Source organism: Zonotrichia albicollis, chromosome 7, assembly GCF_047830755.1.
Source record: "Zonotrichia albicollis isolate bZonAlb1 chromosome 7, bZonAlb1.hap1, whole genome shotgun sequence".
Classification (NCBI taxonomy): domain Eukaryota; kingdom Metazoa; phylum Chordata; class Aves; order Passeriformes; family Passerellidae; genus Zonotrichia; species Zonotrichia albicollis.
The window spans coordinates 40,094,911-40,117,697 of NC_133825.1; the positions used below are offsets into that span (position 1 = coordinate 40,094,911).

General features: G+C 39.1%; 1 protein-coding gene across 3 annotated transcripts in view; it reads right to left on the reverse strand.

The window, feature by feature from the left end:
- The window catches only part of SORCS1 (sortilin related VPS10 domain containing receptor 1), a 257,781-nt gene that overhangs the window by 98,250 nt on the left and 136,744 nt on the right, over positions 1-22,787 (reverse strand). For all 3 annotated transcript variants that reach the window (XM_074545192.1, XM_074545190.1, XM_074545191.1), the window contains exon 4: positions 5,203-5,361. In XM_074545192.1, the coding sequence (XP_074401293.1) occupies positions 5,203-5,361 (159 nt within the window). The remainder of the gene's footprint in view (positions 1-5,202; positions 5,362-22,787) is intronic.

Here is a 22,787-nt window from a genome sequence, read left to right on the forward strand (position 1 = left end):
TATGCAAACTAGCTCCCTGGTTGTGTCCACAGTCTGTCAAAAAAGATAGGCTTTTCCAGAGGATGATTCGAAGTGGCTAATGCTTACCACTCTAGAGAAGCTTCTTTCCTCTCCATTAATTTTAGATGGGATTAGCCTCCCTCAGCTAACATTAGCCCAAGTGAATAGTCCTCTGAATTGTTGTCACTACTGCTGTCAGCAGTGTAGCAAACAAAAAAACCAAAACACCACACCAAAAGGAGGTCACTTGATGGTAACAGGCTTTTGGGGTTTTTTGTTGGGTTTTTGGGGTGGTTTCTTTTTCTTGTTTGGTTTTGTTTTATTGGGTTTTTTTTTGGTGTTTGTTTGGGGGGGGGTTTCATTGTTTGTTGTTGCTTTGTTGGTTCATTTGGTTTGTTTGTTCTGGTTTTGGGGTTTTTTGTTTGTTGTTTTGTTTGGGCTTTTTTTTCCTTTGTTTTTTACCTATGATGCAATTTCTGAGAAAAAAAATCTGGATTTTATTGTCCCTTCTCTAGTCTAAGTAAGAAATTACTGTTACCATTGAAACGGAGAGTGTGTAAATAAAAAAAGAATAATTTATGTTGAAAGGAACTCCTAGAGGTTCTGTGTGTGATCCTTTTCCAAGCAGATACACCCTAAAAAGATCCTAATGCAGTGAAATGAAAGGTCTTAAAATTACAGAGTGCAATCAGAGTAGCCCATCACATCTTGAAGAGTGAATTCTGGCTATGTCTATGGCAGATACTCTACTGTCAGACACAAGTATTAGACCAAAACACAGGGAGAGATGGGGCTGAAGGTACTTTTAAGTGCTGGTCTGCTCTCTCACAGACATCCTGTGGCCATATGAATCTGTATCTCTTCTCTAAGTGGTTTCTCTGTCATCCCAGATACAACAATACCTTTCTCCCACTTGCATGCATGAGGAGTGGACATCCCTTAATGTAGGAAAATGAAGAAGATGATATGGGGTTTGATGTCAGAAGACATGTTCTCCCAAAAGTATCAGAATCCTGATTTGCCAAATTTCAGCACTTTAGAAATACAGATAAGTATCAGTCCCTAATATTCATCTTCAGCATGATACACAGAATAAATAAAGGTAGGCAGGCGGAACCAGACATTTGGAAAAGACCAAAATGAATAAAGAAAAAAATCCCAAAACATAAACCTCTTCATTTACTAGTGCTATGCTGACAGGGCTCCTTTAATTTGGGGTGCCTAACTTTTCAAGAGTTACTTTAAAATGGGAGTGAAGAAGCAACAACAATAACTCAGTTTTAAATCTGTTTTTCAGCCTCTGTTGCTGCCTTTCAGTACATGACTGCCTCTGTGCATTTATTCCCGAGCTGGGCAATTACAACTCTGCATTTTGCCTGTCTGACTTGTGTTTCCCAATTTCACCTTTATTTCATCTCTTGAAATAGCTCTGTTATTCCTGGCTGATTACTAACCACTCCTCTGTGTGCCTGACCCATCTGAATAGCAGAAGATGTCTCCACATGAACTAGAGGCTCTTCTATTCCACGGTCTGATTACACAGCAAACCACTTTTGAAGATTACACAGTAATACATAAGTAATATTCCCATAAAATACAGCCCCTCATTCTACAAGCAAGCTGATTAAACCCATGAGAGCTTACATGTACAAGACCTCCAAAAAGCCTTTGCCTCACAAGCACTGCTTTTCTGTGTCTGGAGTTTCCTTCTGATTTGTAACTCCTTTATGCAGAAAATGGAGAAGCATGCAGCAGTTCTGCAATTATGTGCTAAGAATCAGCCAAGTAACAACTGTACTTTCAGCCAGAACAATTAATGCAATCATGAAGCAATTAGTGCAGGCAGCAGATGGTTTGCTGCTCTTTTTTCTTCTCAAGACTGGCAGGAAAAAGCCAGGACTGAATTAGGGACTGGTCTGTCAGCAGTGGTAATTCAAGTCCACTGCCCAAGGCAGAGACACAGGCAAAAGATATGTGAACAAAAGCAACTGAGCCACTGAAGCTTAATGAGTTATTGTTCATCAGCTGAACCCCAGTAATTAACCACATTCCCTCACAATCAACACCCAAGAAACTGGGACATAAAATTACTTCAGCTAAAACAGTTTTCCCTGCCATTGAGCAAACTCCTATTCAAACCAACAAGAAAAGGTCTGATCACAGTGATAGACTCAGGGGGCTGTGAAGAGATTGAGGGATGATTCTGTGTGACCCACTAACTGTTTATTACAACTGAGCAATGACAGGCCTCCACTACTGTTGGCTTGGCCCTCATCAATCCTTAATTGGATGGACAACTCCTGAGAACCGAAACAGTCCAGATCCAATGTGATTCCTGCCTCTCCAGCTCTTGCTCTATTCACCACCTGATCTTCCCCATCCAATTTGCTGCAAGGACACAATGCAAATGGATGACAACAATCAAGTGGCTTGCTAGAAGTTATGTAAAAGTGTTTTCTAGTTGATTATCAGCTCCCTCCTGTCAACAGCAAAATTAAATGACTGCACCAATCCTAACTGGTCAAAATACAATTTACTCTTCCAAGTCCTCATCAAGAAAACCGTCACAACCTCTTCAGTCAGTAGCATCCAAGCTAGTGGCACCAAAATGTAAATTCCTTACCATGCAGATACGTTTCCCTTGCTCCCTGGGTGATTCTCAAGTCAGTAGGTACACAGTGCCTGGAATCCAAGCAGTAATGGACTCTCTTCCCTTAAATACAGCCTTAGCACAGGATCAGGAAATAGCTACCAGCAGTGTCATTTGTTGCAAAGCACCCCTCAGCTCCCATTGCAATTATCTAAATACCTACAGGACATCTTAATTACTCTGAGAAAATTCTGCCTTTGGATACACAAACACAAAACCAATGGGAGTCATTTACACTTAGCCATAGGCCGAACTTGACCCTTAGTTCAAGTTACATTTAATTTAGTCCAGGCTGATTAATGCTCTTTGCCTGCTGGTTACCCTCTACAGTTCTTGGGCAAAGCCTGTCGAAGCCAGAAAATGTGTTCATTAGGCTTTAAAGCAGAAACCAGGTCTGTGACTCATACCCATTCAGTGTACTTTTAAATTCTATTTTGGACTTAATTGGTACAGATCTACAGACTTTGTGCTACCTGATTTTTGTCTTGTAACTACAGTATTGAATTACCAACAGTTATTCAATTTGCTAATCAATTCCATAACAAAAAAATTTTATAATACAGCCTACATCCCTTCTCCCCAAATACCTCACACACATCCCCATACACACAACTCCAACACCACCCCCATAAATTCATGTTAGCACAAACAGACCCTGTGTTCTTATATCCAGATTGTCTTCAAGGATTCTATGGAAGAGTGGGCATTTCCTATGAAATAGTGATGATATACTGCTTGGTAGCCATTAATCATAAATTAAATAAGCCTTAGCTCTATGGTCTCTAACTCAGAATTATTTCCTGACCAGACTGAATACCCTAGCAACTGAAATGAATTTTCTACTATATGCTACTTTTATTTGACAAAGCTCCCTCTGAAAGTTTCATTGATTTTCATGTAATAAATTTCCTGTTATTAAACACTGTAAGTTTCATTCCAATGGTCCTAAAAAGACATCAGAGACCAGCTTCTGTTCTGCTTCATATCAGTCCAGGGAACTCAAGAGCTACAAGGGAAAGGAAACATTTTGGCCTTGTCTAATTACACACTGAACACAGAGAAATAATTTAATCTGCACATTCCTCTGAAGAGAGTACAACCATGGTACACTCTACAAAACACTGAGAGAGGGGTGAGTGAAAAGTAACGCATGCAACTGACTGTACAGAAAGAATTAGGAGGCAAGATGCATTTCTCAGTTGCAAAGGGCATTAAGCTAGAGTGTAAAGTGAAGGATGAAAATATTCCAAAAATTTCAATTCAATCATTTTGCAACCTTACGTACTTGCTCAGTTTCCTTATGCCTTTGTTTTCTCAGGCTTACTGTAATACCAAGCCTAATTTATGCAAAATGAAAATTAGTAGTTTAATTATTTTACAATTAATTTAACTACACAGATAGAAAACATCACAGATTTCAAACTTTTATGTTGATCCTTACATTAATGTATAACCTGAACAATTCAGCCAGTAGTTAACTTGTCAATTATATTCACAGATTCTATTCTTACATCATACACAAAACAAAAAGGAGACCAGTTTTGTGTAAAAGCCTACATGCTAAATGTCAAGATATTTCACTCTTTTTACCCTTGCTGGGAGCTCAACAAACTCTTTTGGTATTTTTCCAAGTTTATTCATAAAACTTTAAAACGTCAGGATGTGAAATCAGCAATTTCTCTGAGCAGTTTGCTCCAAAGGCTAGTTATTTTACAGCTGAGTTTATCTGCCACTGACTCCTAACCATCAATTTTTGTTAGAAGTTTTTATCACTAAATTGAAATGGTTTCTCCTATGATTTGTCTTTCCCCATAGAAACATTTATGTGCAACAATATAGTTTTCCTTCAATGTGCTTTTTTGTTGAACTAAACAGATTGAGGTCTATCAAATCCTTTGCCATAAGAAAACGGACTTGTATTGATGTGTCTGATTTTCAAAAAATTCCAACAATGAGTTCTCCACAAAAAAGTCCTGTGTTGTTGTGTTAGGTTAGGCAGCAAAAAATGAAGGCAAATCTCACAGCATATTTATTTGGCTGATGGATTATCCACATTGAGGGAACTGGGCTCCAAAGGAAATTGATTCAGTGTTACTTTTTCCTCTCAGAAAATCAAAAACTACTTGAAAATACGCCAACCAGAAAGGAACAAGGAGTGTCTTATACTGTTCTTGGAGCTGATACTAAACTGGAGGAAAAGAATTGTTGAATAAGAGGCCAAAAGTCTCATTAGAGGTTTGTGAAGGATCCTAGCTGTCTTCTCTGCCCATTGCCTGTCACACAATGTTGCCAAAAGGATGGATGAATAAACACAGACTGCCAGATCAGTAATAGAGGGCTAGGCCCCAGGAACACAGCAGATGCCCACATCCTTTGCTTTGACCTTTACACTGAGGCTTGGTCAATGTTTCCTGCTTGGAAATACCAAACTGGAATTTCCAGAGACTGTCCTGGGGTCACCCCGAAGCCTGCCCTGAACGCTCTGCAGCAGTTGCACAGAGAGATGGGGAAGATCTGGGCTCCCCCCAAGCAAACCAAGCCACAACTCTTACCTTCTGATCCTGGCTGTAGGCTAAGATCCAATCCTCCTGTTTGGGGTGGAAGAGCAGACTGTGGATGTAGAAGTTCAGACGGTATTTTTGATAGGTGGCTCCTTCATCAGAACTGATTAATAAGCTGCTTTCAACTTCTGGATCAGTCAGCAGCATAATCTATATGGAAAGGAGAGTGAAAATACAGTGGTTAAGAGGAGTCAAATGGAAAACTAAGCAAGCAGCTAGGAACTTCAGAGAAGCTTATTATATATGACTATTACAAAATGTTTCAATGTAATGTCAAAATGACTATAGCCAATGTTCAGTAATGAAAACAGTATGCTTCAGCTATGTGTATAAACAGATAACATATGATCAAATAGGCAGAATGACTTTGCCACTAGTTCAACCAGACCTAAATGAAGATGTGCTTAGCTAATTTGAAAAATTAAACCTGAAATTTTTAACACTAAAGCACAGAAGTTACTAGGCAAGTTACTAGGCAGGCACAGTAGTCTGCTAGGGTTTTCAAGAATGATCTATTGGAGTGGCAGACAAAAAGTCAGGTGTTGAGAAAAGAAACCCAAAACACAGAGAGAGGAGAGAGGCTGATCTCTAATGGTGGGTTTTGTTAGATTCTGGCAGAAATTTCAGAGAAGGCAGCTTGACTACCTAAAATATTACCTGGCTGTCTGCAACAAGCAGCCTTGCTTTGGCATGAGAACTCGTTTGATAATGTGCTGAGTTCTTTCCACCTCCAGCTTCTACGGTGCTTTGAATTATAGATTTGGTAGTGTATCAAAAATAATCTCTGCATAGTAAATTTGCTTTCTAGCTTTGTCCAGGCATGCTAGTTTAGGAGTGACAAAAGATACACGACTGAGAGTTGTAGCAGCTACTTCACCCCATTAGCTGTGGTATTAATTGATCTGCATTGCTGATGAACCAGTGGCAATAATGAGGTACTCCTCTCATGTCTCTCTGCATGAGGGAATATACAGGTCTGAGCAGTAAATAGAGATTGTTCCAGTATTTCAGCAGGCAACAGAGTAATACCCCTAAGGAATGGGAATAAGGCATCATGACTGAAAAACATGAGAAGTTTTAAAGAATATTTGCCTTTGAAAGGTATTAAAGGCTTGAATCATTAGCATTTTTATTTTATTTTTTTCTAAGTTGCTTTGCAAATGGCAAACACTTATCTGTTTTTAGACAAGCCTGAAATGAAAATATCCACACCTGGCATTTCTCAGAAAAAAATTTCTGTCTGGGTTTGAGTACTGCACACTTCATTTCCTTATCTTCTTTCATTTAGGTAGGCAGAGTTAGACACAACTTAACTTGCTACCTAGGAATTATAAGGAAGCATAGCATCTGGTGTCTGTGAGACACCAGATGCTAAAGAGCTATTGTATGTGAAGGTGTAAATACACATATAATCTACGCAGAATATGTCTTTTGTAATTGAGCAGCTGCCAAAACTTTTTTTGTGTCTCTAGAAACCTCCTTGGTAGCATAACTATTTGGCCTTTGACTTAAAAGTTGGGGGTTCTGCAAAACCCCTGAACTTTCAGATTCTGAATAATCTCAGACCAGTTACCCAGCCCTACTGTATCTCTAACATAAAATCGGAGTAATTTTTCCATAGTAGCGTAAAGGTAGAATCTCCTATTATATCTGATTTACTTTAGAAAATAGTAATGAAAATGAGCATTTTTAAACATTTGTATTTTCATTTAACACTTTCAAATATTCCAAATGTGATTTCCAAAATAAAGATTGAGAGATGAGAGAAAGGATTAATAATCAAAATATCAATATCTAAAAAGATAAGATATTGTCACTAAGGAGCCTATCCAGCTTCTGAAGCCAAAAATCATGATGTTTATCAGTTGGCTCCTTTTTCTTATCACACTAATTTCTGGGGCCAGGTCCCTATGTTTAATGTTTATGGATTCAGTACTGTGATTCAGGCATTATGATTTTCCTATTTTTATGACTACCTTCTTGAGTGGATTTTGTTTATGTTGGTATTTGGAAATATCACAGCACAGCATTAATTTGGACTAGAGCAACTAGAGCAGAAATAAGCACAAATCAATGGGCTTGATCCGAGCTCCCTGAAGTTAATAAGAGTCTTGTCACTGCCTTTGGATTGTGCCTCCAAGGCAAGCTGTTAATCAAGAGCCACTCTAGGCTCACATACTTCTTTCTACCTGGGCAAGGAACTCATCTGACCTCATCACTGTCACATCACTGCCTTAACACATTTTGTGTTAGGCCACTCCTCTGAAGTGTGAAAGTGCTCTCATCTGCATTTCTTAAAAAGGGAATGGAGGGAGAGACTGTTGAGGCACTGAAGCACTTAATACTTCACCCAATCAATAAAAGTTAAGTGCCTAAACAGATTTTCAGACACTGCTGACTTTGGCTTTAATCTGCTAACTACCACCCTGGGCTATGAGCACTTTGTTTTCTCTGCTCTCCAAAAGCCTTGGCTTTGCATTGTGATCCCCAGCCATTCTGTAGGTAAAAGTGACACACCAGTTTTGTTTGTATGCCAACGGCACCTCAGATGTGGCAGAGCTGTGCCACTGCTGTGAATTTATGTGAGGGCACAGAGAGTGGGAGACAGAGCAGGGAGCTGATGGATGACTCCATCCACCAGTCAGATTACTAACTATGAGACCAGCTTTTAGCATTATCTGCTGCACTGTTGTACCCTGTATTGTTAATCACTCTGCACAGGTGTCATAAAGCAAAACAAGTTAGAGCCAACCATCAGTCACTACTCGCATCACAGCTGCAGCACCAGGTTTTTTATAAGATAAGAAAAGCAAACTTCATTACAACATATCTGTGTGTAAATAATCAGAGTTACAAGCCCAAAAGATAGCATTTATTGGATAAGCAGAATAAATTGATACCTATGTTAAAAGTAAGTCAAAACAAGAGGAGAAGGCTGTGTGAATTTTATATAAACCTTTCACAGCACACCAGAAGTGTGCTTCTGAAATTAGCTCTCCAAAATTTTGGGGAAACCTCTGTAACAAATCCTTGTGTTCTGACTCGGGCCACAGTGACCTCAGAGCACAGGAAATGCATTTCTTTCCCAGGAAACTAAACCAGAACAGCCCCTGCCCATGGCAGGGAGCTGGAAATAAATTATTTTAAAGGTTCCTTCCAACACAAACCATTAGATGACTGTGATACACCTCAGGAGTGCATCTAATGTTTTCCAACCACTGTTCTGGGCATTCAGATCACACTACCACCTTAGCACTATTCTGAAGTCAGACCCTCAACCTCCAAAATGCCCATAGTGCAGATGTCATCTCAACATCAACCATTTCATTCTACAAACATACTTCCACTGAGCTGCATTACATGTTAATGTAGTTTCAGTCATATTAATTTTGTTTTATTGCCTAAGTTGCCTGGAATACAAATGAAAAAGGAGGGAAAGTACAATTCATTTTAATGCTTTTTTTTTGCAGCATATGAAATACAGAGTAAGTACTCTTTAGAATTTCCTTTTAAATAAATTAACCCAATTTCTGCTTTGAAGTAGTCTATTATCCATTGGCTTTATGCAGCTGATTATACAGAAAATACAACCAGATACAAATGTGCTGAACAAGAAAAGCATGAAAACCAAAACCAGAAACAATAACAAATATTAATCTAAGTTTAGATGCCACAAACTTTAATAGCTAAGAATACCTAAGATAAAGAGATTAGAAAAAAACTATTTTTATCATTTTGGGCTTCACTGTAGAAAGCATGCTGGATTTCCTGAATCAAACTCCATCAAACATCTTGCTCTACTTCTACAGTGCCTAATACAGCAGATTGCTGCTTTTCCAGCTAACACTGTTTTTTGGATGAGTTTATTCCAAACATCACAGAGAAATCAACATGACTTTTGCATGTGAAAATCACACATTAAATTTATCCAGGTCCTTAGAGCCTGTAGGAAAAGGCAACCTAGCTCATGAAGTCACAGAAGATTTTTGAGATGTTCCCTCACCAAAGGGAAATTGCGATGGGATAAAAGGCTGAAAAGTACTTTTAAAATCATAAAAAAAATCATAAAAAAATCATAAAGTCCAACCATTAGGTTAACACCACCAAGTCCACTCCTAAACCACATCCCTAATCACCACATCTACACACTTTTCAAACATTTCCAGAGATGGTGACTCCACCACTTCCCTGGGCAACCTGTTCCAGTGTTTGACCACCCTTTCAATGAAGAAATTTTTCCTAGCATATAATCAAAGCCTCCTCTGGTGCAACTTGAGGCCATTTTCCCTCATCCTATTGCTCGTTACCTGACAGAAATTACCAACACGACCTACATTCCCAACAATAACATTATCAGTTTGCTTGGGCTGTATGTGAAGACTTGGGCCCATGATTTTCACGTTAACAGTTTTTAAACTACCTCTGATTCCACCAGTACAAAATTAAGTTATTAACACAGGAGTAAGAAGAGCTGTATTCATCTGCCTCTCACTTCCAGCAAAAGCCCTTTGAGGTGTGAGACCAACCTTGGAGTGCCTCTGGTCTGGTTTATTGTTGTGTTAAACAAAAGTGAAGAGTGAATAGGAGCAAAGACTACTTCTCCACAGCAAGAGTAATTACTCTCTGCTCAGATCAGTGCTCAGCAATGATCAGAATCTGCTTATTCACACCAGGCAGAGCAAGCACACTCTGCACTTCCTATTGCTGCAGATGGATGGGTTTTTTTCCTCTGTTAAAAAAAAAGCCAATACAGTTGACACAAGCTTTTGCAACCAAATGCAAGGCATCCATTCATCATCCCCCTCTAAAAAGGGAGAAACGTGATTTGCTTTTCATAGAATTGACAAATGGAAACCAAACATAATTTATAGACCTTAAGACAGTCCACACTTTTTTCACTCCTTTTTCAGTGTAACTCTGCTGATGGCATTGCCTTTGATAATTACATGTGTTATTGCTGCCATCACAAAGAAACCCAGGAATTCTTAGCAAGGGGACTCTAGTTTTGCATCTAGAGATGGAATTATGAGACCTATACATCTGCTGTGAATTCTAGATTTAGTGGCTTAGTTAATAAAGTCCAGAATTGCTCTCAGGCTTTCATTTTGGCCACTCATATCTCCCCTTGGACCAGCTTTTTGCTAACACATCTTAGGAAAGAACATAGTACAAGTGAAATAGAATAGCATAAAAAAAACCCCAACAAATCTATTTCATGGAGTCACACGTTTTACATTCCCTTCTGATGCATCAACTGACCAGAAATGGAGCTAAAATGCAAATCAGGTCAAATCGTTCACTTTCCTTACCTATCACAAGCTTCATGCACAGCCCCAAGCCTGGTGACCCACACAGAACAAGTAATATTTCTCACAAGACACAGCAAAGGAGGAAATCAGCAACAGAAACCAGAAATGTCCTACTCCTAACAAAAGCAGGGCATTCCCTACTTAAATTCTCTAAAGAGCTCAATTTTTCCCCTCTTCTCTGCTTGTCACTTGCATGACTTTAGAGGGTTGTGGGGTTTGGTTTTTGTTCACATGGTGACTGATAGCAAGAGAATCAGTGCTGTGGAATCCCAACATAGTGAAATGTCATTTCTGCCACTTTAAAGATCACTTCTGAATTTGGATTGCCTTTTTCAAGTGAGTAAACGTGTGCAAGAGTGTGTGAGTGTGAAAGTTTGTCTGTATAACTGTGAGTGAGTGTGAGTAAAGAGAGAATCTAGTCCTCCAGATTCAGTACTCCGCACATGCATTCAAAGAAACGTGCTCTGCTTTTAATTAATTGAACTCATTCATTGCGTAAGCTTTCTTAAGACCTAGAATAAGATATACAGTGAAACAATCCAAAGGAAGGAACTGCTTTGGTAGTGAAATTTTGAAATAAATTCACCGCTACTGTAAAGCAAATTAGATCTATTCCTTTTACAGTACTGAGGTGCTGGAAGCAGTATATGTTTGCAAGAGCAAACAAATTAAAGACAAAGCTACAGAAGAAATAAAATAAGCATTAGTTGGATATTAATAGGAAAAGAGGGGACTAAAGCCTCTGTGAAATTTTAAAAATCTTTCCTCATAGGAACATCAGGTAACATCAGCTGCTGTAGATCTATGCACATGAGTAATGCTACTAAATTTGGCCCAAGTTTCTGCTTCAAATAAATTGGGTACCAGTATGAGCACCTAGATGAAAACATGCAATGGGCTAGAGCTGACAGTTTTGAAGCTGTCTCTAATGCCAGCTAAAAGACAAGGTTAGTTGCTAAGCAATTTCATTAAGACACCATTAAAATAATACACCAATAATTCAATTGAGGCACTGTGGAGTATTTCATTGCCAAAAGTTCTTGTTAACTCAGAAAGTGCAGCAATTTGGTAAGGAAAGAAAAGACTTCAGTGACAGAATTACACTTCTAACATTGAAGAAAAAAAGAAGAATATTGCCTTTGAATGATGACCTGGATCAGAAGTAAGTAGAAATGACCTCTTTAATGCAAGGAAAAGCCTGGAACAAGTAGTTTTGCAAGTGTTACTCAGTGACTTAAGAAGAAATAAGTTCTTACTCATACAAAGATGCACAACCCAAACCGATTCAATCAGCTTGCACTTTGCTGACATAAAGGGTAACACACTTCAAACTACCCCAAAGGAAAACCATAATCATGATGACTAGACAGTGCAATTCGGATTCAGACTGAATCCGGATCCAGAGAAGGGAAACTATCCTCACTTCTCCCAAGAACCCACAGGAGGTCCATAACTGGTAGGATACAATCATCTTCCTCAAGTCTTGGCTGTTTAAATGTAAGAGAAATGATGTGGCAAAAGGTTCAGGTAGTGAATTCATCCTGTTTGCACCCATGAAAGATTCAGTGCTCATTGACTGATAAGACAATCTCTTGTCACCAGAATACTAGATGACAAAGGACTATCTTCTAAGAGAGAAAAATTATCATCTGCCAATATTTTTGAAAGCTGAGATTGCACAGTATTCCTAATAAAAGAATTGTTGAGAATTACATTTGGCATCTTGATGAATGTTGTTTGACATAAAAAGCTGGCTAGTGGATGAAAAAAAAAATCCATTTATCTGTTCTGTATTATTCAAGATGTTCATAACAGGACAAAAGTGACTGCAGAATAAAGCAGCCATAAAAGCTGTATTTTTTATTATCTGTGAGTATCATCTGTGGTTGCTTTACTAGATGGAAAGAGTGAGTGTATGTATGAACAATAACTTGCAAATATTTTATGTGGTGGTGTGTACGGTATATCACCAAAGTCCCAGGTATAAGGTTGGGTCAGTGCAATAAAGACTCAAGAAAAGCAAACATGAGGCTGAGACACCTGTGGAGACGTGATTCAGTTGTTTTCTCCATTAATCCTACTTGATGTGAATGGGGGTACACAGAAAATCCAGAGTAATAGGGAGAAGAGTTTTCCTAAGAGACAGCAGCGTACAAAACCAATCCCTCCTTACTCTGAACGTCACCTCAGCACACCTCTGAGAGCACCCTCGGGATGGGACTGCTCCTGTTCCCACCGAAATCCAAGAGAGGGCAGTGCACCCCCACCGGCCCTTCTCCTCACTCAGATCGGGATGTCCATCCAGGGGACCGGGTCTCACCCACAGCCTCTTCTCTTGGGAGCTGAGCTCTGGCAGGAGCCCCGTTTTCAAAAGTGCCTCACCTTGGACCAGACACGAATAGATTCAGCTACTTCTTTTTCTCCATTAAAGCTGAAGACGCTGCAGCATCTCAGGGTTTTTGAGAGCTGCTGAGTCACTGCTTGTGGGCTGGGCTGTGCACAAACACCGACCTTCACCTTCTCAACAGTAACCTGCAATCCCAGCAGCCAGGGTGAATTACCAAAACATATAATTCTGCTTTGAGGTAATAATTAATCAAAGGATGAAAAAAGATGAGATGGGGGAGAAAAGAGTCACTGAAGATTAGTGTCACTTTTTAAATCTCAGGTTTTTAAATTCCAGCTTCTATTTCCATTAAGCCAGAATTAAACGAAAATAAAGATTCTACATTTTGTCCTTACCTGACTTACTGCACCTAGTGTTTTAATGAGGACTGTAAAAAAGGACACAAGCTCTTCTTTGCATCATCCTTACCAAAAAATTGAAATGTAATGCTAAAAAAGAAATCCATTCATTAATGTAACTTAATAGATTACTGCAGGATGTTTCTGAGTTACTTTTGCCTTATCTAGAACTATACAGTGATTTATAATTTAAATTATTTCATTCGGGTACGTAAAGATATCTAGAGGTCATTTATATCAAACTCCTGCTTCACACTAAGACAGTTTCAAAGGTAGAGTTAACTTCTCAGGACCTTGTCCTGTCAATATTTAAATACTTTCAAGGATGGAGATTCCACAAATTCTTTGGGCCTATCTAATCTAGTGCTGTTGAGTTTTCATTCAGTGTTAATTTTAAATACCTAGGATTATATTATGTCAGTTCTAGAATAAACAAAACACCTTCAATTTTACATTCCTTTTATCTTAGACGTCTATCTTAACTTAGCAAGAGCTGTGGAAGCTGGAAGTGCTGTTTGAGCCCAAAGCACCAAGGTTATTTTCGCCGCTGGGATCCCGTAGCAGTGCTGAAAATAGAACTCGTCAGGCTCAGCTCCTAATCACAGGCATAAACAGGAGCTCTGGAGCAATCAGTTCTTGGGGAAGGAACATGGAAATATTAAGCTTCTTGGTTTTCCAAATCTCCCTCAAATCAAATTCTAGATTTTTATCTCTTCATTCCACAGAATGGGTCTAATTTAGTAAGCTGACATGAAATGAAAATTTCTTTTTTCTGTTTCTTTATTACCATACTCTGCCTTCTCTTCCTTTACATTTGACATAAAAAGCTTTATCACCACAACCCACTTGAAAATATATTACTCAAAACATAAGTAAAATACAGTAGAAACTTCCATTCTGAAATAAAATCTAATTATTAACAATGACTGATTATTATACTCTGAGAAGAAATAAAGAGACAAAGGCAAAAAACCTCAGGAAATCTACAAGTACTATAGGCACTTTATTTTGGACAGTGCAATCTAGTTTCAATTATTAATTATCCATTCTTTTGCAACAGATGTTCTGCATTGTACTGAACAGAGAAAAAAAAAATTAAGCCGAGACATTCTTACAGTCTTACTTGCTTAGGGGAGAAAAAGATTCCCAGCTTTGTAGACATCTGGAATGAGCTGCGTTCATACATATTGTCCCTACTTTGTTCTGTTGCTCAGTAAGGCATTCCTTTCAGTAAAGAATCTCATGAGATTAATTAGTTAATCTTCACACCAACTTTGTGCTAGAGAAGTAAAGCGCACGTATCAAGAGGGAAAATTACTTGGACAAACTCCACTAATCAATCAATGGCACAAAAAGAAAGAAGCCACTTGCACTGTAAGCGTATTATAAACAATAGCATTTCCCAGCCCCAAATACTGGGCCCTAAGGCTTGTTAATCCTAATGAAAGCAAGAGGAAACTTGTGGCCTAAAAGTGTGGTATCCCAAGCAGAGTGACAAAAGGGACAGGGAAAACAGGGGCACCAAGGGAGCAATTTTTGCCTGGAGGGTAAATGATAGATGCACAATTCACATGCTGAGCCCTGGCAGGGCTCCAGTCCAGGCTGGATGGGCGCTGAGCTACCTGGTCTGGTGGAAGGTGTCCCAGGCCATGGCAGGGGAGCTGGAATGAGAAGATCATTAAGGTCCCTTCCAATCCAACCCGTTCTGTGATTCTGTGCGACAGCTATGCCTGGGCAGATGGTCAATTCACTGAATACTCGGTTTCACAGCCAACTGTTTCAAGCCATGCCACTTGCCTCTGGCCAGCCCTGGCACCTGTGTGCCACTGTGCTGCTTAATATTTCAGGGTTCTTACTCTTGCCTATGTTCTACAGCACACCCAAAGGGAAGAAACAAAGGGAAGGGAACATCACAAAGCAAATGCACCTGAGACTGGGCAGAGGTGTCCTGCTGGTAGCAAGGACATTAATATCCATACCTGCTTACTTCCATCTCTCTGCACCATGTTTTTATCCCTGCATGTCCTACAGATGTTCTCATCTTATTTCACCTAAAACCCACCAACTGAAACTGTTCAATGAACATGGTTGATTTTATCCAAAGTGCTTAAACTAGTCCATCAGTTCTCAGGTGGGGACTGGTGCTTCCAGCAAGAAGAGTCCTTATCAACCCCCTGGAACCCAGTAATAACTTGGAATAGAAGCTGCTTAAACCAGGTAGGGTTAGTAAGAAACTGCTAATTTTCCTTCATCTGTTTTTCCTTTACTGGCAAAATGCCTGGGACTGACTTCATTGCAGCTGGTGGCCCTGTACCTGTCTGAGGCAAATATCAGATTCTTTAGCATCTGCTGCTTTTGTGTTCTGAAAGTGAGAATCTTAATTGAAAGTGCAACAAGACAGATTTCTGTATTCAGTATTCAGTTGCTATCCTAAATAAATGTTCTGGGAGGTAGAAATAGGAGAAAAAGTACAGTTTTTAAGGATAATTATCAAAGTTTTGGAAAAAGAGTAATTCACATTTCAGACTTTTCTTTTTTCTTGAAACTATATAGAATCCATGTGAAAGAAAATGAACACTTATACACAGCAAAAAAAAAAAAAAAAAAAAAAGAGCAGGAAGTTTACTAAATTGTCTGCAATAATACAGCCTATTTTTCACATAGTGGAAGAATTTTTTCCATTTACTTTGCTTACATGTTTTCTAAAGACTTGTTATTTTAAAATTTAGCTACCTGAAAAATAAGGATCTGGTTTCAAAGAGTCATTAATGCAGGATCCGCATTTCACGTAGGATTTTTGTTTATCTTTTTGCTGGTTTTAGGATGAGGAAAGGAGATGATTAGTTACTGTTTACTCCTTTAAAAGCTTTTCTGTGGACATCTGAAGTCTAGAAGCTTTATTTTAATATTTCAACAAAGATTTAAATTCTATCCAATTAAAACTGATTCTACCAGCTGACAACTTTAGGAAAGATACATATTATAAGGCTCCCAACATAATCGTCAGAGTTGGCACCACAATTTCTGCACTGAGTTACAATTCTTTTCTCTTGGGAGATGGCTATGCAATCTCATAGTTCTTTGTGATTTTTTTTTTTTGTTAGATTTAAATGGAATCACTCTCAAGTAATTACCTACCAGCACACATCTACACAACAGATGAAAGTTAACAGCTGAGCATACATCACTGGATCAATATCAACTTTGTCATGGTGCACCTAGTTCTGCTACTTCTTGATTTTTAGACATGAAGATGGGAAAAAAAATGAGTTCAGGGGCCAGAACAGAACATGAAGGAAGTCTCTTTCTTGCAGGTGAGAATCAGGTCAATTTTCCTACCCTATGATGGTCATGAAAACAAGCATGGGCTTAGAGGAGAAAGCGGCAAACACAGCACAGAATCTTCTGGCCTGGTCTGTTAATTTTGCACTTCTCACCATACGGTATAAAGTCTCTTCAGATTCATGGCACACAGTTCTGTTCTACCATTGCCCTTTTTCCAGGCTTTGAGTCATCTGTAACCAGGATCCATGCTCATGCAGCTGGAAATTCTCCCTCACACAAGTAACTGTGCCTTTCCCAAATAGATGACATGACACTTTTTGTACCTTTTAATTCCAAAGCATGTGTCTATGTGTTAGCTTTGCTGAAGCTCCATGTTTTATTTCATTTTGGCTTCTTACATGCCAGTTCTCAAATGTTCTCTAAAATTTCCACTTAGTTTAGTTTTAATTTTTCCTTCTGACTGTGAATAAAGCACAGCTTCACTAATTATGTCTACAGCTAATTCTTTTTATGTACATTTATCTGATTTGCTTCTCTCCAAAGGATTTTTTGTATTAATGCATTAATTTCATAATCACTTCAAATTATGTTCCATGTTGCATGAACAATTGGGGAATTAGCATCTGCTTGCAAATTGTTAGCTTGGCTTTTCATTTTTGTTGTTGCAGTTGATGAACTCAAATTATCCATACTGAACGTGCCTGAAAAGAATTCCACCTCCAACAATAAATAATTCTCTTTACTTTCTGCATTGGTTCTTGTTAAGGGAATTCAGTGCAGTTATGCAACAGAATAAAACAGTGTTTTTCCTTATCAGTTTGGGTGTAACAGTTGATTCCCACCTAGAGTCACTGTCACAGTGTCTCACAGATACTCCTAGATGCTACTGTGCTGAATGTTTCAATTCTATTATCATTCTGTGGTTGCCACAATTCAGGCTCTCAGATGGAACCACAGTGTCACAGAGCACCCCTGGCATCCAAGCAAGTTCAAAGCGAGCATTGAGCTCACATGAAGCAAGGGCAGAGCTGCTCAGACCCAGCACAGCCTTTTTTCACAGAGGTGACCTCCTGAGCCTATTCAGACACAGGGACACAGAAGCTGTTCTGGGCCACACTGAGATGTTACGAGAGCATGAGGGCTAAAATATTAATGAAGAAATGATGCCCCATTCCTCATTTCCCTCCTTGCACATACCATGAGACATCTGAGGAGGATGGCAATGCAGAAAATTCAGTGCTCTTAGCCTTTTACTACTCCATTTCAGAGTTGTCAATGCTGCTTCTCCTTGACCTCTCATTCTTCCCTTTCTTTCCACACAACTTTCCTTCTTCTAAAATCAGTCATTTCCCCCAAATTTTAAAATAAGGGTAGCAAAAAGAGAACTATACATTAATCTGCTCAGATTTTGTTACTACTCCACCTTCAGTTCGTGATCTAATCTACCTTTACAATGTCTAAAGTAAAAGATCAGCATTCTTGGTTTGTCTTCATATACCATCACAGCAGGCATGATCAGTTAGTTCAATACACACAGAAAACCAATTTTTAAAACAGAACCTCAGTTGGTGCAAAAGCCTATTGAAGTTAATAGAGCATGATTAGCAGTTAATGGCATTATTAAAGGTTGAACCAACTGAAACTACACCTTTCTGTCTTCATCACCCAGTGCATAATTTCACCAACTAAATCACCAAGAGAAATCCACTTTTTTCAAGAACACAGGTTTTCAAAAATTCTACAGCAAAGTGTATGTTTTCATGTTTTCATCTCCTAATAGAGCCTTCTTTATGGCTGAATGCCACCTGTCTGTGACATGCTGATGGGAAGTTCAATCCATAACCCTTCCTTGGCTTTTTAATAAGGTGATTAAAGCTTTTAGCAGTCACACAGCGATAGAACTTGCAAGAAGGCTTTCTTGCACAATAGACATTTTAGTTATTAAAACCAAACCAGGACAAAGCATTGCTGGATTTTTTAACGAATATTGCTACAACAGAACTTATCTTTCTGCTTAAAATGGAGCATAAAAGGAGGAGCATTAAAACCTACTCTCATTTTAGGTTTTTTTTAAAGGAATGAAAGATGTTGGGTACTTTAAAGTGACCTTCCTAGCTGTGTAGCTGCTCTTGCCAAATCAGAATCCTAGTCATTATTAGACTAATTGCCAAAACTGCACAGATGTATTCCTCTAGTGAAGAAAGAGAGGAATCATACTTAGCAGCAGTTTTAAGACTATAGAATTCATGGTATTTTTAGTGACTTGATGCCATGGAGTCAAAGATGTGCTTCTCCCCTTAGCAATGTTCTGTGGGAGCATGAACTGTCCTTCTGGGTCATACTTCATGTCAGGTATTTGGGTGTCTGCTCACCAAACTTCAATGAATGTTTGAGAGGCCGAGGCACTAACGACTTCCAGCAGTGCTATTACTCACGAGATGACAAAGGAAACTTGGACTAAGCCTGTAATGCTTTAATGGCTTCTCAGAGCTGGATGTTAAACCGTTTGATAACTCACTCCTAATTACAGAGAGTATGGAAGCAATTTAACTCAATCAACTAGCTGGCTTCAAAGACAGAGTTGTATTTCTTTATCAGGAGCCAGTGATCAGTATCAGCTTCAGCAGCACTGATAACACATACAACAATGGCTGTTGAGTGCCAATGACTGCTAATGAGAACTTGATCAATAGTATTTATAATGATGCAATTTCAACGGTAATAGGGCTCCTTCTGATGAAAAGGAAAATAAGTTAGGAATGATCATATTGTCAGCCACGGCAAATTCCAGTGCTGCTTGTTTCTTGCTATTCCACATGCTGCTTAATTTGCAATTCCAGTTGTTTCTGCATTATCCAACCCCTAATTAAAGACTCCAAGGATCACAATGCCTAGGTGTTCATAGCTACTACGCGGTAGAACTCCTGAGTTACCTACTAATGGTTTGTTTTTTCTATTAATGCCTAGTGGATACAAGGTGAGAACAAAGCTACCATTTTTTACCATTCAGGCAGTGTCAAACGGATCATCCATTACCAGCATTTTCTCACACAACTTCCTGGAGGGTGCACTCCATATACAGACAGATATTAATGTCCAGGTCTGTCTGCTGCTCAGTGATACAGATGAGGGTGTTTGATTGGATGCTCCCAGCAGTATTTCTACATCTGCACTCAACATCTCTGGTTTAAGCTTTCTCTCCAGCCACATTCACCTCACAAGCAAAAACCAAATAACAGACCATTTTGGCCCCTGGGAAAACTGTCCCCACTGCTATAGGGGGAACTGCATAATACAGTGCAACTGACTTCTCTAAGCTCTTTTGTACGTAAGTTTAAACAGTGCCCTCAACGTATAATTTCAGGTGGCAGTTAATTTCATAAAGAAACCAAGATTTGGTAAGTTAGTGATTGAAAGAACACGCTCTAGACACATTGCAGAGAAATCACACAAGCATGACAAAAAGTGGAAAGCTGAGGAAAGGGATTCTAACAACTTGACTACAGAAAGGATTTAGGTTAAGTCAGGAGCTGGAGAGGAGGACTGCATTTTGAAGTGAAATTTAAGAACATTCTCAGTTAAGACAAATGCATCAGAATTATATGCAGAATTATAAAAACTTTCACAACAAATACAATTGGTATGAAAAACAGAGAGAACAGAGGTGAAGCCAAAGAACACTGTGAAGTCCCTACTATTCTGGATCTTTGCTGTCATAGTCAGCTGGAGTCATAAAAGTCAATTATATTTCGTCTGTGTACTGCAAGTATTAACAACCCCAAAACATAGGGATCACACCAGTGAAAGACACCCGTTTAATTTCACTGCATGTGTGTGGGTGAATGAAAAAACTGTATGCAATGAGAAGGCTAGAAAAGAAACAAAAAACCTATGGCTATACAAGTCAATTCCCACAGGCAATATCACTGTCTTATTTATTGTACATTAGGTGCCCCTCACTCTCACTAAGGCTTAAGCACCACCAAATTTATCACACTGTTGGAGGGAGCATGTGGACAGTTACCAGGCAGTAGTTAACATGCTTGAAATTGACAGCCCAAGGTGCTGGACAGTCATTTGTCATGGAGACATAACCAGAAGCAGAAAACAATCAAGGACTGGCAGTCAGAAAAAAACAGAGGCAAAAAATCAAGAGTGTTCATGGTCTTGGCAACGAATCCTAACCATAACCTCTGCTTATGAATATGTTACTAAGCCTAGTCATTACAGATAAATGGAGCATTCAAAACAAAAATGTATCCTTCTCTAGATGATGCACTAACCCTGCTAAAAGAATACTTTGGCTGTGAATAAGACCAAATCACACAGAGAGACAGAGTTCATGCTGAATTTTCTGCTTCCCTCAGTCTAGCAGCAGGAGAAACCTCCTCTTGAGGCCTCATATGTTCTAAGGTAATAAAATCCTTGAGGATCCAGTAGTGTACGCTTAACAGCCAGGTCCAAGGAAGAGAGGACGGATTGATATTGCCATGTCAATAAACTTAAATATGTTCTTCCTGACAACAGTTGGTCATTAAATGGTGCTCAGGATTACAAGTGGTGTGATTTTATAATAATTACTGAATATGGTGAAGACATCCTTTTTCACATAATTACTTAATCTTCTTGAGTCTTTCAAGGTATTTGCCATTCTCATCAGCTGAACTGTCACTTAATAAAACAGAATTCATTGAATTAGAGCTAGGAACATGACAAATAGCAGACTTTGCTAGGACTTTTTATTGAAAAATTATTTGGAAAGTATTTCCTTAATAAGTTCTCATTATATTATTCTATTGTACCTGTTCCATCAAAAAAATGTCAGAGATGTCTTTTTCCTCATTTTCCCAAATTCTAATGGATAATGATGTACTCAATTGTTAACATTCAAAAGCAGAGAAATTCTTAACATTTGTATAAATGATTTGTGAATTTTAGGGGTTTTTACTTTAGAAATAATTGGCATCAAATTTACATCAATCTCATAATGATAATTACATTTATCTAACATTGATTTCTGTGGGGCAAATGGTCCTCAGAAAATTTGATCACCTCACATGTATTCACTGAGTTATCCTTTGATATCAAGAGTACAGCAGAAATTGTCACCTTCACTTTTAATCATGGAAAGATAAGGCACAAAGCAATTAAACAGCACATTCATTATAAGACTTAAGAATGCCTGTGCCAAGGCTCAAACGCCCAAGTGCAATATCTCTAACAGAAGAGTTTCCTTCTTCCTATCACATATTTCTGGGCCAAGCTTCCTCTCTGGGAGACAATCAGGCTATAGACACACTGTCAACAAAGAAAAGTGTTGTTGTCAAACACGAACTTTGTGACATTTCAGTCCCAGTCTCTGAATAGCTTTGAATACAGTGATTCTCTCCTTTTAGAAATAAAGTTAAAATCCATCCAGCTGAATGACTCAGTCTGAGAAAATATCTGAGGCAGAGATTACATTACTGGAAGCTGGAGGTGGAAGAGTTCCTTCCAGGTCACCAGCTGCGCTGCTAAGTTTTTAAAGAATATTTAATATATTTTGTATACTTTTTTCATTAACTTCCAAAGTTCCCGAATAAGAGGGATGTTTACTGCAACTTTTCATGCACTGTCACTGAGAAATGCCTTTCTAAACTGACTGGCACAAAGTCTTTCTCAACTGGTTTATGAAAAACTGCCAAACAATGCTGCACCTTCTCTGATGTTTGTTCCAAAGCTCCCTGGAGCCAAGAGAAGCCTCTCCTGAGGATTCAAGCTGCTGGCAGCCTGAAGTTTTTTATTAACTCACAGAACGCAAAGCAGTAAATGGGTATCCCCTTGCCTCAGTTCAAGTGCCTGAAGTATGGACACAGACAGAGTGAATTTAAGCCATGCATGCAGTTTTCAGCCAGTGTAACCCCTGGACACTGAAGCGAGCAGCTCCAGTGCTGGCACAATCAGGCACAGGGAGATTTCCCAAACTGGGGGGACCTGAAGGGAGTGCAGAGAGACAGTTAAGGGACAGGGGCAACTGGGACAAGTTCCTGCTCCACACAGCACATGAATCTCCCCCATGACTGCCCCACCTCCCCAGGAGAGAGGACTAATACTCAGACAAATTTCACCACCAGCAGGGTTGTCAAGCATTGGAACAGGAGGCTGAGCAAGTGGCTGAACCACCACCCCTGGAGATATCTAAAGAACACAGATGTGGCCCCTAGGGACAAGGCTTCTGCTGACTTGGACTAGTCAACA